Raw genomic sequence first — 27,470 nt, forward strand, 5'->3', positions numbered from 1 at the left:
TTAATAAGATCTGAGGCCAAAGCGTGAGCGTGTGTTATAAATAAATGTATAAAAAAGCAATTCCTCTATAATATGCCACCTGTAACAAACCATAAGAGTAGTTGACTGAAGAAATGTAATCAAAACATCAACTACAAAAATATTTTATTACAAAACATCTATTTTATCCTTCGCATCATTCCAGTTTTTAGTTATTAAGTATTCTCGGGATTAAGCGTTTAAAATCGGCTATCTACGATTTGCGGGTACACCAATGTACAGAGTTTAGTGGTTTGTTTGTACGTGGAATGAAATAGCGCACTGCTATGCTATCGAGGTTTCATCCAACTTAACCTAAATCGCCGTTCGCTGATACGAGGTTATTCACTCCGAGTCAATTAAACAAGGTTTATTAATGTTTTTTGTATGCTGTCGTCTATAACTTTGCCATTCATTCTTATAATATTTGAGATCTTACTCGTAAATTAAAGGCACAAATTAGAACTTTGCAGCATTTAAGTCAAGAATCGTAACTGCAAAGTCTTCGAAACGGTAGAAATTATAACATAAATTACCGAAAAAAATCCGTAAAATAATTTTCAACATTTTTTTTGGAAATTGAAACTCCGTACCATTTGCCTGGAATCAAAACGTCACTATCACGACTTTTAAAAAATACTCAGCATTTTCGCTACCGAACACCATCTATTCTCTAACTCCTAGACAATGTAATTGCGAGAAACATCCATATAAAGTATGTGAGAATAGGATCCTAGATGCGGCCGAGGATAAAGTAATGGAGGGAACATTGTTTTTTACGTCCAATTCCTATTCCATGGGTCTATTTTTATCATTTTATCTATTTACTCGCCTGAGGGCGCATTTGTTCCTAAGGGTGCGGTAAAATATCTTAAAAAGGGCCTGCTTGATGTAAAAAGTGTAAGTCTGGGCGATTTTGTAGGCGGAAGATATCTGGCTATAATTTTAGCGTATTTTTTGTCGCATTGTTAAGCAGTTAAGGATCAGTCCCACTGTTAGCGATTAAATTATTAGCTTTTGCGATATTTCTTTTTGATTGTGGTGGGATATATTTTATAACCGCCCATATTCCACGATGTGACACGCGACCACTTTACATGAGGAGTTAAAACCCGCACTAGCCGCTCTTTTAAGTTTTACGTTCCGGGATCAGCCTGTGTATATCTAGTTCCAACAGGCCGACATAATTGTGTCGACTGCCGAGGGGTAATCATCTCTCGTCAGTCGACATTCTACCGGACCCCACCCAAATTACCATCAGGTAGTGGAGTCACTTACTGTGCTGTATACAAAAAATCTTTCTGACCAACGCAACCAACTAGTTTTATGCCCATTAACCTCATTTAAATATTTAAATATATTTATTTTATATTAAGGATATCCCCCCCCCCCCCCCATCTGCATTTGTAAGTTAGGATTGACAGTGGACGTATTTTATGACATCGAGCGGTGAAGCTCGCCGAATCTATGGAACACCAATTAGTTTTAACCCGCAGCGAAATAAATCAAATAGGACAGGGTTGGAAGTATATTTTCCACTTCCTTCCACAGCTCCCCTTTACAGTAAAGGTCATTTTAATATTTGATAGTGTTATAAAACCATTTAAAAACTTATTTTCACTGTCAAAAGGAGCACTGAAAAATATGACGTATTTTTCATAATGTTACGGTAGATAATTAAATGAGAGTTTTTATGCATAAAGTTCGTTTTTACATGAAACCTTTTTGGCCGGTGAAATTAATTAGTGAACGCTTTAAACAAGGAATGTATGTACACTGCGCCATTATTAGGTACACCTATTATGCGTAATTGGTGTAGTGAGTGCTTTGAACCAAGGGGTCCTGGGTTTGATTCTAGATTGATAAAAAAATCTTTAAGTATTATACACGCTTTTTATCCCTGAAGGGTAAGCAGATGCGCGACTAGTACACGCCTTTTATCTTGTGTATTCCGTGATAGGGAACGAGACTATCGCCATATCGGACACAAATTGCAGATTGTAGTCAATATAACTACTGTACATAATCAGACTTAATATCTCACGTCTTAGGATGGCGAGTACAGTGGAATACCAAACAATACTTTGTATTTCAAGGTGTTGAATGGTGTTTCTACTGTTTATGGGCGGTTATATCGGAACCATCTTCGTACTTCAAGGGATATTTAAAAAAAAGAATTAGCGATTCATTTTTATATTATAGATTACCATTACTCTGAAATTAGGGGTTTAAAATCAACCATAAGTCTTCAGGCATAAAGTGTTTTTTAAAGAACGGCAACCGTTTCATTCCCTACAATATAAATACAAAATTAATCTACGCAATCTGATAACGCCATATAAAAAGGGCCCTAAACTGTATCGTGAAATAAAACGAATTCCTTCGTACCATTGCTGGAATTACGATATTTACGTTTTCCTTTTGGATTAATTAAATTCCTAGTTGTCTGTACTTCTTATTTTAACTACTTGGCTCATTGTTAAGGCGAGAGCGTTTTGTTTTGGCCTAATGTTTCAAATTATTATTACTAATTGCTTGTTTTATTGTTTTATAAAATAGATTCTGCTTGTAGCACTTTTCGCGTTTTTGTTTCATGGGTAAAGTTCTTCCGGAACATAGAAAGTAGCATATATTTACAAATTATTTAATTTACTCGTGGTAGGTCTTTCAAATGTAAGAGTCTGCTTGGGTAGGTACCACTGCAATGTCTATTTCGCCAAGCAGCAGTCTGCAGTCACTGTTGTGTTTCGGTTATAAGGACTTTGTAGCCGGTGTAGCTACTGGACATAATATTAAGACTTAACATATCATGCCTCAGGATGGCGAGCGCAGTGGAATATCAAACAATACTTTGTAATTCAAGGTGTGGGATGGTGTTTCTGCTGTTTATGGGCGGTCTTATCGTCGCGTCATTTAAAGCAATAAAAAAAAATATAAAACATAGTTCTCCTGCGTCTGTCTATCTGAACGCGATAAATTCAAAAACTATAGATTGAATTTTAATGAAATTCAGCACGGAGATAAACTGAGATCCTGGGAGGAAAATAGGTTACTTTTAAACTCAGGAAAATATATAGCGGCACTTTTATTCCGGAAAACGTAACACGGGTGAAGCTGCCAATAAAGGCTGGTATTCCAATAAGAATAAAAAAAGGAACTTTTTATTAGTAAAATAATTCTCAAATGCAAAACATTAGTTCCAGAAACACGTTGATGACTAAATTAAAGTATTTTGATTATGTTCAATGCCATATAAGACAATCCACAATTCTCTTATATTTGGACCAACGTTTATTTCCTTGCCTTTTCTAACCTTATAAGGCAATATTTCTCTCTCTGTCGTACAATTTATTTTAAAGCTGGTAACATAAAACAACCGTCACCGCATTTCGTTTCCAGTAAATTGAACACTGAATACTAAATTCGGAGGCTTAAAACACTCTGTTTCTACAATCAACATGTAAAATTATTGTTCTGACTCTAAGAATGTTTCTAGTACATACCATTGAGTTGGAGATTTGAATTTTGTTTTTGTAGTTTTATTTAAAATGACGAGGTGTTAGAATCATTATCGTGTATTACTAAATGAAAATATTTAACTTTAATTAATATTTCATACGAATATAATGTATTTTGTTTTTTGCGAATTGAAGCCCAAAGTGCTGACCGGCCAAAAATACAAGTGTTCCTGGACGGTCGGCACAGTCATGCTGGCCTGCATAATTGCTTCTTCACGCTCCGATTGAAGAACCCCAAATTATAGAAAGGAGGGAAAAAGTTTTAATTTCATACAGATATCCAGTTCTACGTCTATCTAATTTATGAATGCGCTTTCGGGTCAAAGGACGCATTAGCATTCCATAATCAAAATATGTGTACACTTTTCCAAATCAAATTTCCTTCGTCGCTAGCATTATTTTATCTAATGCCATACATTTTTCACACAAAGCTGAATCTCATATTTTCCGCGGCAAGAGTTTTTACATTAGCTGTAATAAATTCACGTGCTGTGAAATGGAGTTAAGTACGTTTTACACAGAATGCGATGCTGACGCTAACAAATTATAATAACTTAATATTAGAGCAGAGCTTCGTGAGCATTTTGAAAAAAAAACTGTTATTTTATTTGTCATAAAGTCAAGCTATTTGATTAATTTTATATCTATTATTACAATTAAAATAGTTTTTTATATCTTCAATAAATACTTTTTTATACCACTGAATTATGAAACAGTTAAATCGTTTAGCACGTAAACGACCGCCTATTAACAATCATTAATACCATTCAAATATTTAATACACAATATTATCACGAATACATTATACTTTCTTTCTTGGCTATTATCCCAAAATATATTTAATAAATTACTAAATTAAGCGGTGATAGCCTAGTTGGTAGTGGAAGGGACTGCCGAGACGAATGCCCGCAGGTTCAAATACCAAGGGCACACACCTTTGACTATTCTAAAAAATTTGGTGTGTATTCTTTGTAAATTATCGCTTGCATTAACGGTGAAGGAAATCATCGTGAGGAAACTTCCATACATGAGAAATTCTCCATAGGAATTTTCGAGGGCGTGTAAGTCTATCAATCCGCACTAGGCCAGCGTGATGGACTAAGGCCTAATCCCTCTCAGTGGTAGAGGAGGCCCGTGCCCAACAGTGGGACAGTATATAAGTTATACAGGGCTGATATTATTATACTTAATTATAGCTTAATATAGTATAGCTTCACAGCTTCACTGGAGGCGACCGCAACATGCATTCATACGAAGCATTCGTATGTGACAGTCCCGCGAAGACAAATCACTTGTGTCTTGTTCAACTTTCAGTAATGTATGTGGGGGGAATATTCATTGCATTCACACTGAGTACTAATAGCTACGTGTACAAAACTGTATGAATGTGATTTATGTAGTGAAAAAATGTTGGATAGTTTATGGAAACTGAGAATTAATAGTCGGTGAAGAACTGTTAGGTCTGTTCCGTATACGCCGGATAAGTTAACACAGGTCAACATAATTTGGTTATTGAAAATGTAGGATGTATACAGTTTGACACTGCGTTACTAGACGAAACTACACAATCGTCTTTACCTTTGCTGACATTGTACCAAAAATCATCCATTAATAACGAATACTTTCCCCAAATTCCTAGTTTTAGTTTTCAGATTTTTTTATCAATTTGTAGTTTAGTGCGAATATGGCGTGTGCGTGAGTGTATTTCTGATTGAAAGTGCGATATTGCCGTTGCGACGAATTCTCATAGAGTAGCGATAGTGACATTAGGGCGCGTAAAATTAAAATTACTTTTTATTAATATTTATTTTGTTCGATTTTTTTTATTTACATCTACGGCTCAAATAAGTTATTGTGAAGTGTTATTTCCAAGTAGATAAATGTTTTGTTTCATTTAGTAACGCAATGTAGAAATGACTGTATATAGTATAAGTAACTCAGGATCCAGTTGTCCCTCATGCGATCCGATACTTTCTTAGTGGCATTAATATTTTGTCGCAAGACCACTGAATTCAAGATGGCGATTCCACCAAACTTCGGAATGGCGCGAAGTGATAATCCATTTTCTCCCCAACAAAAAATGTCCAAACTATGTTACCGGATAAAGAATAATATGTGTTGAAATAGGGAAACTATTTCATCCAACATAAATTTTCAATAAACGATACCAATCTCAATCTTTAATCCGATTCCGAGAATGGACCAATCACAATAACTTATTTGTAAGCATGTCAAAAACTCTTTGTTCTGATTGGTCCATTTCTGATATAGATAGAAAAAGCGATCGCGATTGTTTATTAAAAATAGCGGCAAGAACTAAGAGATCAAATAAAAATCCATTATTGTTGAAATAAAATCATTATTTTTACTTAAATCTTGGAGGTTATAGCTTAGATGGTTGTGGAACGGACTGCCTAGACGATTGCCCGCAGGTTCAAATCCCAAGGGCACACACCTCTGACTTTTCTAAAAAATTATGTGTGTATTATTTGTGAATTATCGCTGGCTTTAACGGTGAAGGAAAACATCGTGAGGAAACCTGCACATCTAAAACATTCTCTATTAGGAATTTTCGAGGGTGAGTGAAGTCTACCAACCCGCACTAGGCCAGCGTGGTGGACTAAGGCCCTTTCAGTAGCAGAGGAGGCCCGTGCCCAACAATGGGACAGTATATAATACGGGGCTGATATTATTATTATTATATTAGAGGTTATCGAAATATACTAAAAACACTTACGTCAACATTAATCCCAGCAAATGGAAAGATCTTGGTGGCCGGTGTTTCCGTGGGCGAGTACCGGTAGAACTCATGCCGTCCTCGGTACCACTTGACGGAGTAGAGAGGCGCCTCCGTCAGCTCGTACAGGCAGGCCAGCGTCGCGTCAGATCCTCGCTGGACCACTGGGGGGGAGATGCGCAGGTCTGTTGCTCGGAGACCACCTATGCCTGAACATAGATATTCAAGTTATATTTAATTGTCTGCGGCGTCAATGGCGTGAATAACTTTTTCCGGGATAAATGTTTTTGCAGGATAAAAGCTTCCTATTAGTGATATAAATTTCAAAACCTGTTTGTTGCTAAGATTGGTTTTCAAGATCTTCATTATTTTCCATATAAATTATATTTTTCCCTTTAAGAGTTGTATTTTAAGGAATAATTCAGGTCTAGTCTTATAATTAATAATTTAAAACGAACCCACTATATTTTTATTTCGAAGTTATTAGCCATTGAACGAATCAGTGAGATCTTTGCCTTTATTTAAACAAAACAAAATAAAATAATATACCGCAGTAAATAAATATCAGTAAAAGAAAACATTTCGAATATATCATTCGTAAACAAGTTAACTCAGACTGTATCAATAAATAATAAGAGACAATAAAATTTGGTAAAATAAAATACAATCTGAGTTTATCCAGCACAAATATCCACATCAAAAGTTCAGCGACCAGACAAAAATACGCTGCAAATATCAATGATCCTTCATTGTCAGTTTAGAGCTATAGAGACCAGCTATAGAAGATACGTCGACAAAATCATAAAAACAGTTTACATAGTAAATATAGTTTCAGTAGAATGAACACATATTAAATTATGTTTTTGTAACTATTGAACGGCGAGACGAGCAAGCCGGCTGATAGTAAACATAACTGCTAATAAACAGTACCAACACCACTTAATTTTTATAGGTGCACGACAAAGTGACCCCACTGTATCTGATGGTAAGTGAAATGGGGTCCAATAGAATGTCGACTGACGAGAGATGATTACCCCTCGATAGTCGACACAATTATGCCGGCCTGTTGAAACCGAATATACACAGGCCTTCCCGAAACGCGACACACTTGTTGGCAGTCACTTAATGTTAGTATTATTTTTGACTGCACTCCTCACTAGAAAGTCTCGTAAAGGCCTTACGGTATTAACAATGTCCTTCCAACCGTAACAGGATACTTGTACAATGTTGCTTGACGGTAAAAATATATTATACAGTAAAATAAACTGGATGCTGATATATAAGATAGCAGTGGTGAAAGGTGATATTTTCCAAAAGAGAAGCCGACGCTAAATATAGGTACTTATATGCATAAATGAAGTCTGCCAATCGTTCTAATGAGATTTAGATTCTATATGAAGGGAAGCTGGTAAGAATTGGGTTATATGGACCCTTCCACTGCAAGATAGACGTAGTAATGTAGGTAGAAATGACACACATGCCAGCAAACTGCTCACAGCTTAGTGCTGAAGCAAAGTAAGAACTTCCAAAACTTTCTTGTTCGATCGTTCGGGATCACCAAGTCTGTTTCGCGGAATCGTGGGCAAAGTTTTTGGAATCCTTGGGAGTGCATTCTAAGGAATTATACAACATACAACTAATGCTCTCTTGATAGGTTTACAAATGTACAGGTATGTGAAATTGTACGGTGTAATATACTTTTTACTTGACCTTGGAGTGGTGGCAGCATGTTGTTAGATATATTTTTAATAATAAAACGAAAATATTTCACAGCAGAAGGACATTACGGCCGCTTTGAATAAAAGACTCCAATGCTATTCTTTGATCCGATACCGAGTAGCAAACAAAGAAAATACGTCATTGGTAAGCATGTCAAAAGGTATTTGTTCCGGTTAGTCCATTTTCGAGATTGATCGAAAAAGTTGATTTCCTATAAAATCTATAAAAAATAACAACACATTATAAAATCATATGAGCAATGTACTTTCACACACAAAAATGATCAGTTAAAACCACGAAAAGCCCGAAGCATTTCAGAGTTGAAATTGTAATCATTTTTGGTTCGCGAATAAGTAGGAAACTGAAAGCAAAAAACGGGTACTCAAATCCAGCCCACGTAAAAGCTCACCTCCACTGGTCGCGATTGCATTTGTACGAAATCTCACTCGACACGCTACTTTGTTTTGGCAAAAATGCGACCAAAAAGCGTTTTATTAAAACCCTTTGACTTTGATGTAGAAAGGGCTGTATAAAACGGGATTCATAAAAGGCTCAGACATTTGCGAGAGTGGAGCACGGGTGACACCTGCGATAGATAAAAACACTCGTGCGAACGGTTATAAATTAGAAGTGGACGCTCTTGTTGAAAGTGGAGAATTTTGTAGAAACACTGTTCTAAATGCTTGGGACAATTTGTAATAAATGAGGAGAATTGGAAGACAGATTCTGTAAGCAGTAGTTACTTTACTATTAACTTTGTATTATGAAGTAAGGCTTATTATCTTGTGTCACATAAAGCTAAAGACTCTTTAATCTCTGAGACTACAGCCCTAATGCGAAAAACTATTTTATTCATTGGAAACTTTATTCCTAAATCAAATAAGGTTTTCTTTAACCCTGGAATAAATATTGGGAGGGAGCGGAGCCGCAATCGCAAACTAGTCTGACAACAAGCTTCATAATATCCAGTTATTTACCATAGAACCGTACTACCTTAGAAGATAAAGAAGCATTTAATAATAATGTAGCTTTTATTTAACTAGTGCCGTCTCATCAGCTCTTAGTTAATGTCATAAAATGATATTTTCTCTGGAAAATGGATCGTATCCTTGAAGATTTTCATTATCATTTTCGTTCATAATTTTTTATGGAGTATTAAATTTTACTCGTCTAATAATGGTAAAGGAAATTATCGTACGGAAACCTGCGTACCTGGAATTTTAAACAATTTCAATTATTAAGTGCTTGTTTCATAACGCTTACAAATGTTATTTACCAATTAACGGATAACACAATTAATTTTTGATGCACTTTTTTATATACCATTTCTTTGGGATTTTGACTATTGTATTTGGTCGCAGTATATTATATTCTACGATTCGGAACTACCAATATATCGGAAAAAGGCGCCAAATATTATTCACTATAGACAAAAACGTTCATAAACATAGAATTCGTACTCACCAGTGGAACAATTTCATAAACTAATAATCTATTTTAAGAAAATGCTTTACCAAGACAACGATCTTTATTACGACATACAATATTGCTTGATCTTATTAGGAGAGGAAAAATGTGGGCCAATTAGCTGACATCTAATTTTCCCTTGTATGAGTGACGTAAGAATAGACCCTTATTATTAAGGTAAGCTTATAACTTATAACAATATAATAATATAACTGACTTGTCCATTACACTTGGGCCAGTTAATTCTTGAACAATGCGAGAGTTTATGCTGTATATTACCAAATAGTATAATTAAACACCTAGTGCTACAGGAATTTGGAGTATGTTGCCAACTTTTAAGAAGGATGGATAGGGGTAGTAAATGGCTTGAGATTTATTTAGAGTTTGGGCTCTGGCAGGCCTGAGGCCTGAGACAATAGACAAGAAAAAAAAAAGGGTGGATATGACGTCACGTCACGTCACGTCCTAGCAATAAATCACATTGTCAGACTGAAAGAATAGACAATAAAATTACTATAGAAAGAGAATTGAATGGTTTGCAACCCGTATACGCCTCTGATTAACATAGAAAATGCAATAACAAATTGATGTCAGTAGTTGCTGTTGCGTAAATTTTTGTCGCTTTGCTTTCTCATCGTTTAGAGCACCCCTGCTTCTTACGCATCATCTATGTCCTTGGAGTATTCACCGCTCTGCTTTAATACCGTTTTAAGACTCTTTAGATATTGTATTAACCCGCAGAATGCATCCGGTGATGAAAGTTTAATTATGGATAATGTTCACACCCAATATTTTGGCCTATTTCAATAATATTCGCAAAAAAATGTTTCATAATTCTATATCAGTTTAATTCATGTTAAAGTTGTACATTGAGATGTACTTTAGACTTGTTAAAGAAGTTAACAAGACGTTATTATTGAATACTCTTGTTACTTAAGAAATATTTCAACGTACACAACAAAGCAGCGAAAGAAAAACTGAGAAAGCAGCTGTGAAAAAATGAATAGCTGTTCTCCAAACTTTGCCGACAAAGACTAATTAAATGAGCCAAAAAGAAAATACGATTCCTAGACAGTTCGAGAAGAGGTTTTAAATTAAAACAAGAAGGAATTGGACTTGCCTCTCCTATTTGGTTGAGTGGCTTATCGCTGTAGTTATTAAATCACTATTGTATCAAATATACTTTTATTTTTACTGGCTTATAGATCTAGTGGCTCCTATTTTATATATAGGCGAGGTCATGTAAATGTAGCTTGATTAATTATAATCGGCACCAGACTTATTAGAATGAGGCGTGTTTTACACTATTTGTACGGAAACTCTCCCAAGTGGGCACTGAAATACAATGTTTTTAGGTGTCCGCTACTGAAATATTACGGTAATAGCCTGACTAGAAAAATCAAACACTCGGATTGGGGGTGCCATTGTTGCTCTTTTATAGGTCTGTAAATCAAAAAGAACCTTTACAGCATTACTTAGTTGTCAGCCTGTCTGTTTGTCAAAACCCTTTCCTCAGTTAGGCGTGGCGGTTTAAGTTAAGATTTATATCAAACGTTTGGTTCTACGGTCTCTTTTAGCTGTAAAAATATAAATTATAATTTATAAATCTACGTGATTTACGTCGCATATATTATTGCCAATTTTGCGATTTCACAAGAGAAGCAAAACTTATAAAAAAAAATCTGAAAAATGTAATTTCACAAGAAACATTGTCTTATAGCATGTAAAGGAAAATTTGAAAACCGTAAATATGTGCTTATACTTATACTTGGATACCATACCTAACACCTACAACTATGTACGGAACCCTCGGTGCGGGATTCCAACCCTAAATTGTTCGGTTTTTTGTTTTAAAGTTAACGTTCAGTACAAAAAATCGATTCCATATTTAATCAGAATATATCAAGTTTTTTATTTTCCTGGTCAGACTATATAATTAAATATTTCTTTAAGAAGGGTGCTCAGAAATGGATGAAACTTGCTTAGTTTATTATAAGGGATCCTAAGAAGTAGATATTAACGTGCTACTATTATTTTATTAATTATTAAACATAAGTCTCACCAACGACATCGAGCCTCGCTGTGGCTTCGTAGTGGGGGTAGGTGGGGGCATTCTGGATCACTTCGCAGCTGTAGTTGCCGCTGAGGTTTGGCATCACACGCAACAGCACCACATGAGTCTCGTTTGAACTTAACCTCTGTATAAAAAGTTAAGGGTCAATACTGCAACCGATGGTCTTCATTCATAATTACTCCATTTGACTTCGATGAGGGCAGTTGAGTGTCAATATAAAGTCAATGAACACAACGATCAACGATAGTCACAATGATTTCAGTAAAATATACGGTATTGACTTATTTGGGAAAGCAATCCGCCGAATGAACTATTTGATGTGTTCAATTTCCAAAACTATCAATTCTTACGTCGCTAAGAAAATCATAATAAATTTTAAAGTATTACTTACATCAATCTTAATTCCATTAACAGGAAGTACCCTGGTGGTCGGGTTCTCCAAGGGAGAGTACCTATAAAACTCCTGGGTACCTCGGTACCACTTCACCGAATATATTCCGTAGTCGTGAAGCTCGTACAGACAGGCCATGGTGACATTCTTGCCTTTCTGGACGACTCGTGGCGTGATCCGGAGTTCTGTTGTGCGAAGACCACCGGCACCTAGAGACAAATTAATAATTGTATTAAAAGATATGTAGCGGCGGTAGCCTAGTTGGGTGTGGAACGGACTGCCAAGACGAATGTCCGCAGGTTCAAATCCCAAGGGCACTCACCTCTGACTTTTCTAAAAATCATGTGCATATTCTTTGTAAATGTATTGTTCGCTTTAACGGTGAAGGAAAACATCGTGAGGAAACCTGCACATCTGAGAATTTCTTTATAGGAATTTCGAAGGTGTGTGAAGTCTTCCAATCAGCACTAGGCCAGGGTGGACTAAGGCCTAATCCCTCACAGTAGTAGAGGAGGCCCGTGCTCGGCAGTGGGCAAGTATATAATACAGGGCTGATATTATTATTATTATTAAAAGAAGTTTGTCAAAATTAATATTGATGGTACAGAATGAAGAGCGTAGAGTGTGAGTGTTGGATATAGGGCATCAAGCTGGTTTCTTTCCCATCGTTCGTGTGCAGCTTGTTCTGTAAATGGATGTTTTTTATACACGAGCACGGCAAAATGATCCTTCTGTGCCTGATGATAAGCGATATGGTCCAGATAGAAGTCAACTGACAACTAAAATTACATTAGAGTTTAGATGGTTAAGAATCTTGTAACCATAAATTAACAAGACCTACCACTGCATAGAATTAATAAATAAAGCAATGGCCTTTCCCCAGAGATAGCACAGACGGAAATCTCGATCCAAAAACAGTTCTAATGCTTCTCCACTAAACGAATCAAGCTGCAGCCAGTTAAATTATATTTGGCATGGTCTTTGACATAAATTTACACATAAGTGGTACATTTTGTTAAACACAGTTAGAAGCGACGACTGTCAACATTTTACGTTAATGGCACTCAGACTGCTTTGAAATCCGATATTTGCTAATGAAGTTCTCATGGATAAAGTAAACAGATATCAAATTTAAGTGTCTAATATAATCTAATTTTGCTTGGCTTTTTTGGTTTGTCTTTCTCATTTTGTTGTTGATGGAATATTTAGTGAGTTCAAATTTTTTATTCATAAACAGGTCGATAGTATTTAAGTTCTAAAACTAGTGATGTCCTGTATTATGTCTTTGTGTCGGGTAATCATGTTGATTCGTAAGCAATTGACTTGCCTAGAATGTGATTGTTATCTATATCTAAGCTGAAGAGTTTGTTTAAACGCGCTAATCTCAGAAACTACTGATTCGATTTCTAAAATTATTGTTATTTCTGGAAACTCATTCACGTGGGCGAAGCCATCATAAATAATAATAGGCTAACATTCATTAAATTTTACATAGATAAGACCGTCACACTACCCTAACCTGTAAACATTAGAGTATATGTAATTATCACACTTAACCGTTCAAAGGATCTACAAAAACCAGCTCCATAATTCGCAGCCACAATATTAACGTCAATGTTCCAGCAGCATTAATCAGCGGTACAAAACAAAGCGCTCAGCCTCTTGGCAAGGCATCAGTTGCCATTTATCTACAACCATCTCCCAATACATAACGTCACATCCAAAAAGCCAACAAACAAAGCCACTTAGATCCAAGTCGTCATTAGCAAAATTCCCCCGAGCCGCCCATTTCTGGGCCGGTTTTGTTTTGTACGTTCTCATTTGGGAATGTAATTTTTATTTCGATTATCGGTGGGATATAAGGGTGATAAAATGGAATGGGTAAACATGTTGTGTATTATAGAAAATAATTGGAAATTAATTCATATCTCGTTTCAAAATCCCCGTGCGTTTAGTTCAAAGGATTTCTTGATCAGTTGCGAATACTTCCTTTCATTGATCTACTGACAGTCTCTTAAAATTATTATGTGATGAAGGTTAAAAGAAGGAATGAACGGTTTTTTATACATACGTACATACGTAGTATCACACCTCTATCCCAATGAATAGATAGACAGAGACTATGGATTGGCACTTTGCACGATTCTGGCATATTTCTCTCGTTTCCTGCACCTTCATCAATCTGTTCAAGCATTCCCGCCGGTATAGGGTAATTTTGAGTTGGCCTTTTCTATGAATGAAAGAAAGATATATAAGGCGAATGCGGATGGAAGAGCTGGTAGGGGTCAACCGCACCGAACTTTCAAATATCAGATATATATTTTTATAGCAACCATAACTATTGAGATAAGTATTGTATGATGGAACTAAATAACAGTTTTGTGTTTATCAATGAATTCTCAATTCGTTGGCTCTGTGAATATCTGCAGATACCTGTGAGAAAAAATATTGCGCAGTTTATATGACCTAGAAATACAATCGAGTTCACAGTGAATGTTATATCGATCTGGCGTTATGAAAAAATAATACAAAAAGGAAATTCTGGTATAGTTAAAATCGATACCGCTATAGTAGTTTTTCTTAAAATACCTTTCGATATTGATCTTATAATATTGAGTAATTATAGATATGTGGTTTTTTGAGAGCAATCAGGATTTACTGGAGCATTCGGTCTTTGGACCTTCGTGACTACGTGTAACCTTCATGTAAGTTTTAAGCGATAGTGGTAACACTTCGGTCGACTGAACATAATAGTCGTCTTTTTTTTATGGCCACACACACTTTTTTTTATGCAAAGTGACACATTGCACCTGGTGGTAAGTGGAGTGGGGTCCACTGGGGTGGGGAGGGGTGTCGACTGGTGAGAGATTCTTACGCCGCGACAACCGACACAATTATGCCGACCAGTTGGAACCGTATGTACACAGGCTGATCCCGGAACACGACACAATAACGTGGGCCCTATGGCGGGTTTTAACAGCTTGTGTACGATGTTCGTTATGCGAGCGGATAAAAAATATATCCTACCACAACTAAAATCATGCCATGTAGTCAAAATTGGCTACAGCACATACCTATAGGTACGCATAAATAAATTAATGAATCCGAATTACTTCTGTGTCATAGCTATTATAGAGTTGTATTCAGAGAATGTTTACGTAACAGTTTTCAAGACCAGGAAGGAAACACTTTAATAGAAACAGGAACTAAGTTATGATAATCTATCGTTTCATGTTTGAAGGATGTCAAAAAGCCTTATTTTATGCTTGACACAATTCACTCTCAAGCAACGAGTTTCTCAGCGTGAGCCCAAGCTCGGCTAAACAGGGATTATATTTTAAGCCGCATTACACATTTATGATAGATTGGCCCGAATGCCTTTAGCGTTGAAAATGGCTTGTACACTCCAATGGAATTAGCCCGATATTTTTTCAACAAAATTGATTTAGCATTTTAAACTTGGTAAAATTTTTCTTAATTTTATTTTCTCATGAGTTTAACAGCTTATTTCGTTTTATCGGGAAAACCACACGCTTAATGCTACCAGCAGAAAATGCCAGCTCATATAAAAAAATATAACAACTTTTCCTAAATAAAAGATTAGCTAATGAGACCAGGCCCCATTCTCGAGCGTCGCGAAAGCCATTTCCGTATTTTGAAGTGAACATTAAGTCAGTATTGCTCTGCATTAATCCACGGACAGTCAGCGATAGTCGCTGCTGAAATGGCACTGAGAGATTTTTGTATTGTCCTTGTACGTAATGTGGTAGATTTCAATCTTAATAGCCTTAACATTAGGCTTAAAATCGTGTACGTTACCGAGTAATTCAAGGCTCTGTTTGTTCAGGTCTTTATAAAAAATTGAGATCTTGTCAGAAACCAAATCTTATTTAAAGCCTCTTAGGACGCTGGAAAAATATGTTCACACTTAAGATGTTTCTATCAAGATGAAATTTGCATATACTTGAGAAATGTGGAGTTTCTTACACTGTGTTACAAGGTAGCTTGTTACATAAAGCCCAGGAGACGTTTATATTCTGATGAGTATGAGAATCATCAACTAAGATAGGTTGGACATAGTTGCACACGACGCTTTTTGGCATCGTCTGCATTGTTATCATTCAGATGCAAATTGCGAACGGGGAAAGCGATAGAGCTGTAACAAAGCCGGATTTCGAAACCTTTTTATCGAACAACAAAATGTTCGCACGCCAATGATTTCCCGAAGCCTTTTACATTTCCAACACCATGTAATTTCATTAACAGGTATCTCGGTTCCAAATTTAAATAGACAAGAACAGTACTGGCTTTTCTATTATATATCCGACTCCAATGCATTACAATGAGCTCCTTTTTTCGCTATCATATCGTGAATGAGCCCTTGGGTATACAACGAAACAATGAATACAGAAAGGATTTTGTAAGCGAATGTTGGCAACAAAAACTCTTTGTTTCTGCGGCCGGTTAAATTTAAGATTCCATTTTTGTGCGCTGGGATTGCGAGTGACTCTCACTGCATGTATGCATATATTAGCCTATTTCGCCTTGTTGTCATATTGAATAGTAGGAAGAGATTATTTTTAGGAGGAAACTGGTGAGTGGGTAAAAATATAAGGTCATCAGTGTTAATATCCACTAAACGAGGGAAACTGGCGATGCATTTGTGGCGTTCAAGTCAATGGAGTATCAATTAGATAATTTCGGCCATTATTTTAGTGTCTAGAAAAAAAATTTAATATTTTTCTATTAAATAACTTTTAAACATTTTGTAACTGGTTTGAGATATTTTAAATCAACAAAGCGAATACTTTTTCATATTATCAAACAATTAAATTTATTTCACGGACACAAAACTCAAATGAGTAACCATTTTTGTAACTATAAAATGCTTATGTTATCGCCTCTGTTGATATATTAAGTGAATTCAGTACAAGTATAAAACTCTCATGTACGAGTTATTCGAACAAAGCCAGTGCTTTGAGAGCTGCAGTTTCAGCATCCAATCCGTTTAAATGCTACTGAATAGTTAGCACGCTTAGATGACGTCCACTCTCGCACTCGCAAGCTCTCATAGTTGCTTTTACAAAAAAATGTACATTTTGTTCCGTATTTATCCGTTACATTGCAAATATTTTTGGAATTGGCAACACAGAATGTACCAATTGAAAAATATAGAACATCCATTCGCTCTTCACCCGCATTTCGCTTTTGTTTAACGTGTCATTTATATTCATGAATGGACGTACATTAATAGCCGTTATTGCTTTGACCATAAAATTACATTTCCACAAAAACAATTTAACCAATTCCAAAATGATTGTCTGAAACTTAAACATCAAAAACCGTAAAAACACATAACGAATCAGCCTAAAAAGCGAAGTTAAGTATATCTAATAAACTCCACAGTAAATGTTTCAAACGCGCTATCCAATATCGAGGCAATAACCGTAAAGTTAATACAGATATAGGACGAACCGGCTGCCACTGCACGCGCACCTGCTCCGTCGATGTGTCTTCAGACAGTGTTTTCTTGTTTTCATGGTGCGGACTTAGTGGAGGATGCGGGAGCGATTTTAGATATTGAGAGATATTCAGTTTTAATTATAAAAAAAATCGTAAAGCTATGCTTAGTTAAAACACAAATTTACTCGATCATCTGTCAATGAAAACCCGCCATCTTGCCTGCATGTAAGGTTTAAACTAGGAATCCGGTGATGTTTTTGACAGCTATTTAAGCAATTCTTTACCATTTCTTAACGCTAAAACATTTTTTTAAGTAAGACGGATTATGTTATAAACTATGTGGGATAGTGGTGGACTATTGGAAAAAGAACAAATCAATACGTGAAAATAAAATTAAAACAGTTTTCATTCATACCCAACTTCAATTCAAAGGAATAAAGTAATCTATTATTAATATATTTACTTTAAAATCAACATCAGATGTAAATATATCAAAATACCGAATAATATGAAAATCTGTGAAAGTGTTAATATATGAATAAACTTTTGTTTATATTAGCAAAAGTTTATTCATATATTTTTTCATTATCTCAACGAATAGCAGAGACTAAACTAATATTCCTACTATAAGTAAATAAAAATATCATTTATTGTTTCTTACGAGAATAAAATTCTTTAAACCTAATATTGTATATTTGCAAGCTAATAACGCGTTGCATTTCCCCTTTTATCTCTGCAGCATACCTCGTCAACATTTAAAAAAATCCTTCATTTAAATCCTTACAATACTTTTAAGCATTCCCAAAACGGGCGCATCCGTCCTCTCCCGTCACCAAGCCCGGCCGAAACAAAGCTCCCTTGTAACGGATTCGCGGAATAATTCAAACGGCTCATTGTTTTATACTTTTCTTTTCTCTCACACATGAAGATGTATTTTGCATGTTTTACTCTTGTTTATTTCGTATTTATGAATCATACATGCATTTGTCGTCTGTTATTCGTGGGTATAATTCCGTAAAAGAGATTTTTGCGTTCGCGTTCCTTTTGTATTTTCTGGTATTTATGAAATGAGTCATTTTTAAATTTGTCATACCGCTTTTCGTTATTTGCGTTGCATTGTTAGCTGCATGGATATCTTTTCTATTCATTAGCTCTCATCCTGATTTTTTCATATTCATTAGTGATTATCCTTTGCCTTGTTTTAAATTTTAAATGCAATAATAGATTTGTAGGAGATGAATATTTTGCTGAGAATTATTTGTTTTTTAGGTATCGGACCTCGCAGTCTACTCTGGGGGAAACCTGCGAATGTGATACTGGAATCCCCTGGTTTAGGGACTGCAAGGCCCTGGAGGAAGTTGGGAGGGGATAGCTGGGAAGGAAGTGTGGGGAAAACATAAAGAAAAACCCTTAGGATGGGAGGGGAGAAGGCCAGGAAATGTTCGGGAGCCCTTATAGGCCACAATGTGAATTGGTAACTATGAGTTATTCACACTTAACTGTGTACCTTGGACCGCGACAAAGGTCCCCCGTGCATGGGCGTGCATGCGGTGTGAAGACTGAACGCACAAGATTTGCGTCGGGAGGGCGGAATTATTTGATTTGGACTACGGCACTTCGTGGCTATATAATTATTTCTTGCTTTGTCGGTGAAGAGATTTTTTATTTAGAATCCTACATAATATCTAAACACACCATATTCATTAACAACTTCAACAAGGATGATATTCCTACACGTAAGTATAATAGAAAGTCGATATGTGGTAACAATTTATTGCTGCGTATCATTAGATTAGTGAGTTTACAAGAAGCCAAAAAAAACGTGTTTTAATTAATTTCCTACGTTGCTACAAATTCTTAACGTTGTTATTCACGAGCATAAATACAGTTTTAGCAAGAAATCTATTTCCTCGGTTGACGATTTGTCATAAAAAACAAAGTCTTAATACCTAAGCTACATAAAATTTTCGATTTCATAAAAATATATCATAAACCAAAAGTGCTGTTTAAACATTCAGATGTCTCAATCAACGCGACATAAAAAACGATACCGAATCAAAAGCCATCGACCTGCGAATACGGCGTACGACCGAAAAAATAATTTAAGCAATCAAAGGAAATGTGTCACTGGAGAGAAGCGATAAAACTGCGAATGTAGGCTAACGATGTGCGGTGAAAAATATTCCTTTGTTACCTTTTTTGCTGGCCGTGGGTTTAGGTACAGAAATTAGGACTTGCTTAGTTTGTATTGCTGGTGCCATTATGACTGCGAGCTTTCTCATAGTGTTTCTGGCCTTGATTTCTTTCCTTTTGTATTTGTTTTCAGAAAGTTCTTTTTCCAACGCTAAGTATTATGGAATTGATTTTCTTTTTGTAACCTATTAAATGGAACTTGCGAGATTTAACAATGCTCTATATTTTTTCTTGTACCAAGAAATCTATATACGTAAGTTTCATCGAGAATTCATTTTTTTATTCTCATCAATTTCACGAAAGTAGCGTTCAAAGGGTTTAGATAGATCCATTAGTTCTTATAAATTGCCTTCATCGTAGCAAGATGCAACTAACATCAGCACAACTGCAGCAGCAGTGGAGCAATAGAACAAACCGTCCAGCACATCGAGGAAGATTGTCCTATCAGGGGTCTCCAATGGGGTTTGTAGGGTAAATCAGATGAAAATGGAGACCGAAGCATGACTGTCATAACTGTATATAGAATTTTAATAATAAACTATTATACCAAAATAATGGTAATAAAGCACAAAATGGATCATTATGCTTAGTTATACTGAATGAAATTAAAACACTAAAAGAACAAACACGTACTAAATAACTGAAAGATACGAATGAAACTGCCAAATCATTCACGACATATCGATATTAAACGGCCGAATTCTTCGCGCAATATCAGTTCATACGAACAAATTGGCGTTGACACCCAACACGTTCGGACAAAGCTGAACGGCTTTGATGAAGCAGCACTCGGACATTCACGATACTTCGACGACCCTACTGACATGACACTGGAATTAGGGTTGCCAGATGGTGCGAACAAAAATCAAGTAAGCACAATTTGGTTTTGGTATCTAGTGTTTAGAGTCAAAATGATTATGAATAGTTTTAAAAAGTTTTTGCATATATTATAGTAAGATTATGATTTTTTTGGTCTTGTAAATGGCTTTATATTTTAAATAATAAAGTATATAGTTGTTTGTTTGTTGGTCGAATCAGATCTCTGAATAGCTGGAGATCCCCATCAGCACCACCCTTCATCAGGCGACGGATCGTATCAACTGGAAACGGATTTTGAAACGCAGAAGGAGCCACGATCCTCAGTATTCGGTGAACGATTCAGAAGAGAGAGAAGTAGTTGTTTGTTACTTAAGTTGCTACACACACGTATCTTAATATTGGACTATAAAAATAGAAACAGATGTGTATATTTCGATGAAACAAAAATATTATTCCACAATTACTTTTTCCCACGGATAGTAACGAAGGCGAATCTGTTTTATTCTAAATGAATCCAGAATATCATTTGTTACACAATGTAATCTGATGTCCAAATTACTTCGGGCTATACGTTACGCAAGCGTGTACATTTTAGGCAGAAATATATGTAAATAAATTTATCATTTGGTATCTTTTACCGCTGGGAATATTTGAAATATATGACTAAACTAATATTCGTGTATTATGTATTTGGTTTGAAGGTCTGTTTGTCATTTTAGCAGTGTGTAGGAACTGTTGTGTTTGCGTTTCAAACAGATCTTAACCAGTTTAATATCATTGTAAGACTTAAAACAAATATGTTGGGGTCATGAGTACTTTCTCGTGTGTAAAGTTGTTTTTGTATTGATTTTCTGTTCTCATCACGTCGTAGGATTTTCCCATAGAGTATCTATACTGGGACGGGACATACAGATCAACGCTTTAATAATTTGTTGATGAGATTAAATATATGTACATCCGAAAAATTATGTGTTTATAGAAAAAAAAGTAATTCGTGAGAATTAAGCGCCGTATATACCACTGGTCCTATGACGACCAACGTGCTCATGATAAAAAGTATAACCTTTTTTAACCCAAGTCTCTTATTATTTGCACTTCAAATTCAAATTGCAATCTGTATCACTTTGACGTTTTCGATAAGTTCTAGCAAAGTTCTAATTCAATCGCATATAACTTCGATTAAAGTTTCTTTTCAATTGATTTAAATCACCAATAATGTCTAATTCAGAATCCACTTCAACGTAATTGAAGTGAATTTTAATTTCGAAAACTTTTGATAAATCGAGTTTCTATAAAGCTATATGAAACACATGCTTAAAAGCAAAATGTCTGCCACAAATATTGGCAACTGAGGACGCTGTGTCTGGCTAAACACAATAAATATCAGAATTACCTTCATCTAAAACATTCGTATGATTTATATTAGTGAGACTATTTACTGTTATGTTCTATACGTTGTTTACTTTTGCGAAATTAGTTTGGAGTTTGGGTTAGAGTGATTTTAACTGATGTTTTGTATTTGTCTTCGTCGTTCTAGCGGTGGAGTATTTTAATTATGAAACCAATTTGGGTAAGGATTTTCGTGATAGGCGTATGCTTTTAATGCCAATAGATTTAAGATAAAAGATTATCAATCTCTCAATGTACTAGATGGGCTTAATTACCTCTTACTTCTTTAGTAATTAAATTATGAGTTAATTACCATTAATTTTTTCCACAGCCTTTACTGATAGTGTTAATTTAACGCTTACAATTTCACAAGGGTCTTCAAAACAAGACTGTTCACTCAAATTTAACTCACCTCTATGAAATGTAACGACATTTTATTTCTGTGGTTTCCTAAAAATGTAACCGAGCCACTTACGACATTCATAAAATATATTTTATTAAATTCTGTTGCCGCCGACTTGCACCGTATGGAATCTGGAGCATCACATTGCGCATAATATTTCACAGCAATAAAAGGAACGTTTAAGTTTTTAGAAGACAAGGGTTATGAAAACGTTTAATTGTGGGTATACAGGCATTGTTACATTCAAAAATCCTAGTATAAGAAGTTTGGCGTGATGGATTTAAGATCTTTAATATTTTTAGTAGAAGAGGAGGCTCGTTCCCTATGGTGGGATAGTAAATTTAACAGAGCTGGTACAATTGAACCGTATTTATTCATTTAAGAACCTCCAACAAAGGATACACGGCATATAATAAATACAATGTCGTTGCATTTGTTCAATTAACAATGTGACACGCCTCTTCGATTATAGGGGACCACAGCTTGCAAGTTTATATTTATTTATTTATTTATTTATATATTAGTACAGCGGCAAAAATGATAATATTTGTTACAAATATAATTTAGATATATAAGTATACTTATTTAATCACGTAATAGTATATTTTAATAATTTGTTTACGACTTCACGTATTTAGTTTTATTCTATTCACCGGGTTTCTACAACTATCTGTGCAACCATTATGACCGACATTCAAGTTAAAACATTAAAATTTTATATCCAAGCTTGACATCCCTAAATGCCATCCATTAGTCCTTAATAGTGACCAGTATTGACCGTATCCGCTCGCTCACGCGCGAGATTGGACCCATGCAGCATTAGTCAACACGTTATTGTTATACGGTATCTACAATCTTGAGAATTTCATCTTGAAAGGCAATCGGTACTATATTGCAGCGTCAAGAATATCAATCAGTTGCTTTATTTACATCTGGGAAACTATTAACTCCAGCTCAATTTGGATTTGGTAATTGTGTTGGTATTCCACCAGATACTAGCGATGATGCTCTATTGTAATTATCATCGACGCTTTACAAAAGCAGTGTATTTGCTAACGCTTCTTTTTCAATGACAGTCTGTGTACGGAATAAAAGTCTTAGTCCAAGCTTTTTGGGATAAAATAAAGATATTTTTAATCCAGGACATGGTTAGTAATCTGTGTGCTAGACATCCAAATCCAATGATTTTACTAGCTTTGCTAATAAATTTTTAAATCAATTAAGCTTAACGCAACTATTATACTTTTATAATATTATTACCTTTAGAAATTATTACAATAAAAAACTATTAATTTTATAAATTTATTTATGTTATTTTACAAAGCTTCATTTTTGCTCGCCATATATCAGAATTTATACTTATAAATTATATCACCATCCTATGTTTTGTATCTACATTTAATGCAAATAAAATATTATGATTAAGATCCGGTACATTTGCAACATTCCTTTGTGAGGCTACATTACAGCTAAACTAAATCAGACATTCATGCTTTGAGACATTCTATCCAGATAACAAATTCGGTTACAACAAAAACTAACGTTATTCTGGGTACATTACGTATCAAAATTCTTGGAGCATGTAACGCAATTTGGGAACATTATCTACCGTCTGGCGTCTGAGTGTCTGAAGAAGCCCTTGAGTGACTGTTAACGCCTTGCTTTCAACTGAATATGATGTTAACAGTTCAAAGATGGAATAAAATGATATACTTTCACTATACGAAGTTAGCTTGAGATCTGTAATAGGAGTATTTGTCTGTCGATTGTAAGTATGATCTAGATTACTAAGATAGTTGCTTCAAATATAATCAGATTTTAATTAAATATTTTGTAAGCATTCGTCTTTTATGTTATGTACTTCTATTATAAAGTAATTTAAAAAAAATCGAGAGAAAATTTAAAAAACCAGCTATGAGCGTGAAGGTTAGATGGAAACTAGTGGGTAGCAAAGGGAACCTGTACATATTATGTATGAGAAGGATGAGTAATCAATAGGAAAGAGCAAGGTAGGTAGAATAGGATGCTATATATTACTATAACAGTCCTTATCTCATACAGTCAACTTATCTCATAAAGCGACACAAACATTTACAGAAGTTTATACATTTATTTATTGAAAGGAGCAACTCACAAAACATACATCGATGCCTAATTAATACAAGGTTTCAAACAAAAAGATAAATGTTGCTAAATGCATGCACATAATGCCAAATGTACGAAAGGATAAAATAGGGTAATGATATAAGACACGTTCAAAATATTTATTATAAACTCCACTTAGCTTACTTAAACTGATCGCAAGCCTCACACGAGCAACTTGAATAAACAATTTTCTAATATAAAACCAATACCAACTTTTGCATTAGCCCACTTTAGATTCAGAATTTTCTACGAGACCATCTTTCCACAGTCTACTCTTTATAATATTTTCCTCAAAACTAACGACTTAAAGTATTAAAGAGCTCTGTTATTGACAGTTCTCCCCTTTCGTTTAAACGGGCAAAAATGTATAAAACTTAGCTGGCGATGCGGAAATTTTTAGATTAAAACATCTTTTTTTATAAAGCGCTGTATAACATAGATATGGTTTATTTTTAGATTTTGTTTTTTCTGCGGCAAGACTTTAGGTTAATTTTTCTTTGCATGCTAAAAAGTTACAAAAAATCATTGACGTATATTCTATAGACATGAACGTCCATATAAACTATTTGTTCAAAATCAGAACTAAAATGGCAACCAAAACGTCACTGTTATAATTTATTAACTTGAACAACAAATAATTTTACTTATTTGACTAATATTTTTTATTCAAACCCAGGTTACACGTAGACTCCAGTTTTTATATCATGAGCGCTAGTCCGTGTACAACCACAAGCTGTCCATATTGACCACACTAAAGTCAATTTGAATGGATTGCAATTCAATTCAGTTGAAAATAGTGAATGTTCGGAACGCCAAATCTAGTACGTAGTGCATATATATAGATGCAAATAATGCTTCGGTTCATACATTTATAATTTTTCTAGCTATACCTTTAATTATTTATTATCTATTTACTTGAATCTATATTTTTAGGTAAATCTTTACCTAAAACAACAACTCAAGTTGTTAGTGTAAAAGCAATGTTTGATAGGTTCTTTTTCATCGCAACCGCTATGCCTACAAACCAAAGCTCAATCATTGTGACGGGTATTGATAGGTTGGTCTTTTTTTGACTCTAGCGCATTCCTGGCTTGAGGCGTGAAAATAAAAACATAAAACCCTTTGATGTTTTCTTTGAACATTTTAGAATTTTGTACAGTAGCAAGTATTTTCCTTTTAAACGTTCCAAATTTATAATTGTTACTGGTTTAACGATAAATAACTACAGAATAACATTTTAATGAATATCTTTAACATGCATTATATTATAACTGAGCATATTAATCGTAATTGGTATCTGTAACGTACTATGTTTTTGTTGGAAATAAATAAAATATCTAAACTTTATAGCCAAATAAATTAGTAAAAAATAAATAGTTACCAATTATTACATTTTTTAAAACACCTTTACTTACTATGTGGGAGGTATCTTGTAAATAGTTTATTATGGACAGGTATCATCAGCTTAAAAATTATTGTCCCCAAACAGCAGAATATCAGAATTTCTGTATTCTAGACTGTTAAGGCCAGTGAAGGTATTGGGTAAAGAGACATCTCATCAAAAAAGCCGATACAATCTTTTATAATAATATCAGCCATATATTGTATATCATCCCACTGCTGGGCACAGGCTCCTCTATTACTGAGATGGATTAAGTCTTAGTCCTCCACGCTGGCCTAGTGCGGATTGGTAGACTTTACACCCTCAAAATTCCTAAAGAGAACTTCTCAGGTATTTTAATTTGCTCGCAATGTTTTCCTTCACCGTTAAAACAAACGATAAATCCAATAATACACACATAAATTTAGAAAACACAGAGACGTGTACCCTTGAGATTTGAACCTGCAAACATTCGTCTCGGCAGTCCGTTCCATACCCAACTAGGCTACAATACAATCAGTTACTTTGTAATTATAGTTGTGCTTACAATGTCCTGTTCGTCTTTCAGTTGTACTATATTCCCAATAGAACAAAACAGGAAGTTCATACTCACTATCTAGCATCAAGGTACTATCCGACTAAGTTGTGTAGTCAACTCGGGACAAAGTGCGACCGCGAAAACAACTTTGTTCCTTGTAATTCATTACTTTGGTTCACGATACCAAGTTAACGTTATTTATGTTTTCTTACTAGCCATTATGTGTTTATAGTTGCTGAATTCATTTAATCCGATTATACACTCCATCGATTATATTATAAGGTGCGTTGGGGTTAAATCGGACGCTTTTTCGCCGTGTTAAACAGTCTTCTCGAATTATTTTTTTACAATAATTCTATAGGAGCTATCATAATGAATCATTAACTTAGCTATAAGTTATTAAATATACTAAATGGTATATATTTTTTCAATCCCTTATATATAACAGTCAATGTTTTATAGGGCTTTAAAAAGTGCCATACTTTTTTAAATTTTTGATAAAGATCGGACCTTCACTGTTATAGTTCGGACTACTATCTAAAATCGTCTATGATACAGGGATTCCAAAATCCATAAAAGAGCATATTCTGATCTAGATATTCATTTATAAACATTCAAAATATTTATAAATTTCGTAAGATATTTTTAGAAGCGAACTTTGTTTTTTTAATAGTTCTAGGCATACGATCATACCTCACATGAGTGACACTGTAGATATCTTTAAAAATATTCGAAGAAATACTACATACATATGTAAATAAACAATAAATAAACCAAATCGACCATTCATCTGAGCTAAAAAAAAAATACACAATTAGTGAGTTCAGACGTTTTCGTGTATAAATTTTGATAAAAACTTGCAATATTTTACAAGTGCTAGATCGAACGATTTTTATCCGTTCTTTAACGACAAATAATTGTATGTGTAAAGATCGGATCTCAGGGAATATACGTGTTTCGACAAATTTGAATAAACGAGTCACAAGATTTATTTCCTTTATGATAGTAATATACCTACAAAATTAATTGAAATCAGTAAATACTCAATTAAAATTAGGCAAATTCTTGCATGGGGTTAATCCGGATCTGCCATGGAACGACAAAACACCGATATTCTGTTTGTTAGCACCGTAAAAATATTTACTTGACGGATTCACTCATGTGAACTAGTGGAACGTAGGGTACAAGATGGGGTCGCAGGTAGTGTTGTCCGAA

The 27,470-nt window shown here is 34.9% G+C and overlaps 1 protein-coding gene across 2 annotated transcripts in view; it reads right to left on the reverse strand.

Annotated features, from left to right (window-relative positions):
* LOC115450387 overlaps positions 1-27,470 on the reverse strand; it is a 97,880-nt gene that overhangs the window by 20,365 nt on the left and 50,045 nt on the right. For both annotated transcript variants that reach the window (XM_037441117.1, XM_037441116.1), the window contains exons 2-4: positions 11,925-12,133; positions 11,522-11,657; positions 6,274-6,482 (exon numbers count right to left, since the gene is read on the reverse strand). In XM_037441117.1, the coding sequence (XP_037297014.1) occupies positions 6,274-6,482; positions 11,522-11,657; positions 11,925-12,133 (554 nt within the window). The remainder of the gene's footprint in view (positions 1-6,273; positions 6,483-11,521; positions 11,658-11,924; positions 12,134-27,470) is intronic.

The sequence above is a fragment of the Manduca sexta genome, chromosome 21, assembly GCF_014839805.1.
Source record: "Manduca sexta isolate Smith_Timp_Sample1 chromosome 21, JHU_Msex_v1.0, whole genome shotgun sequence".
NCBI classification, from domain to species: domain Eukaryota; kingdom Metazoa; phylum Arthropoda; class Insecta; order Lepidoptera; family Sphingidae; genus Manduca; species Manduca sexta.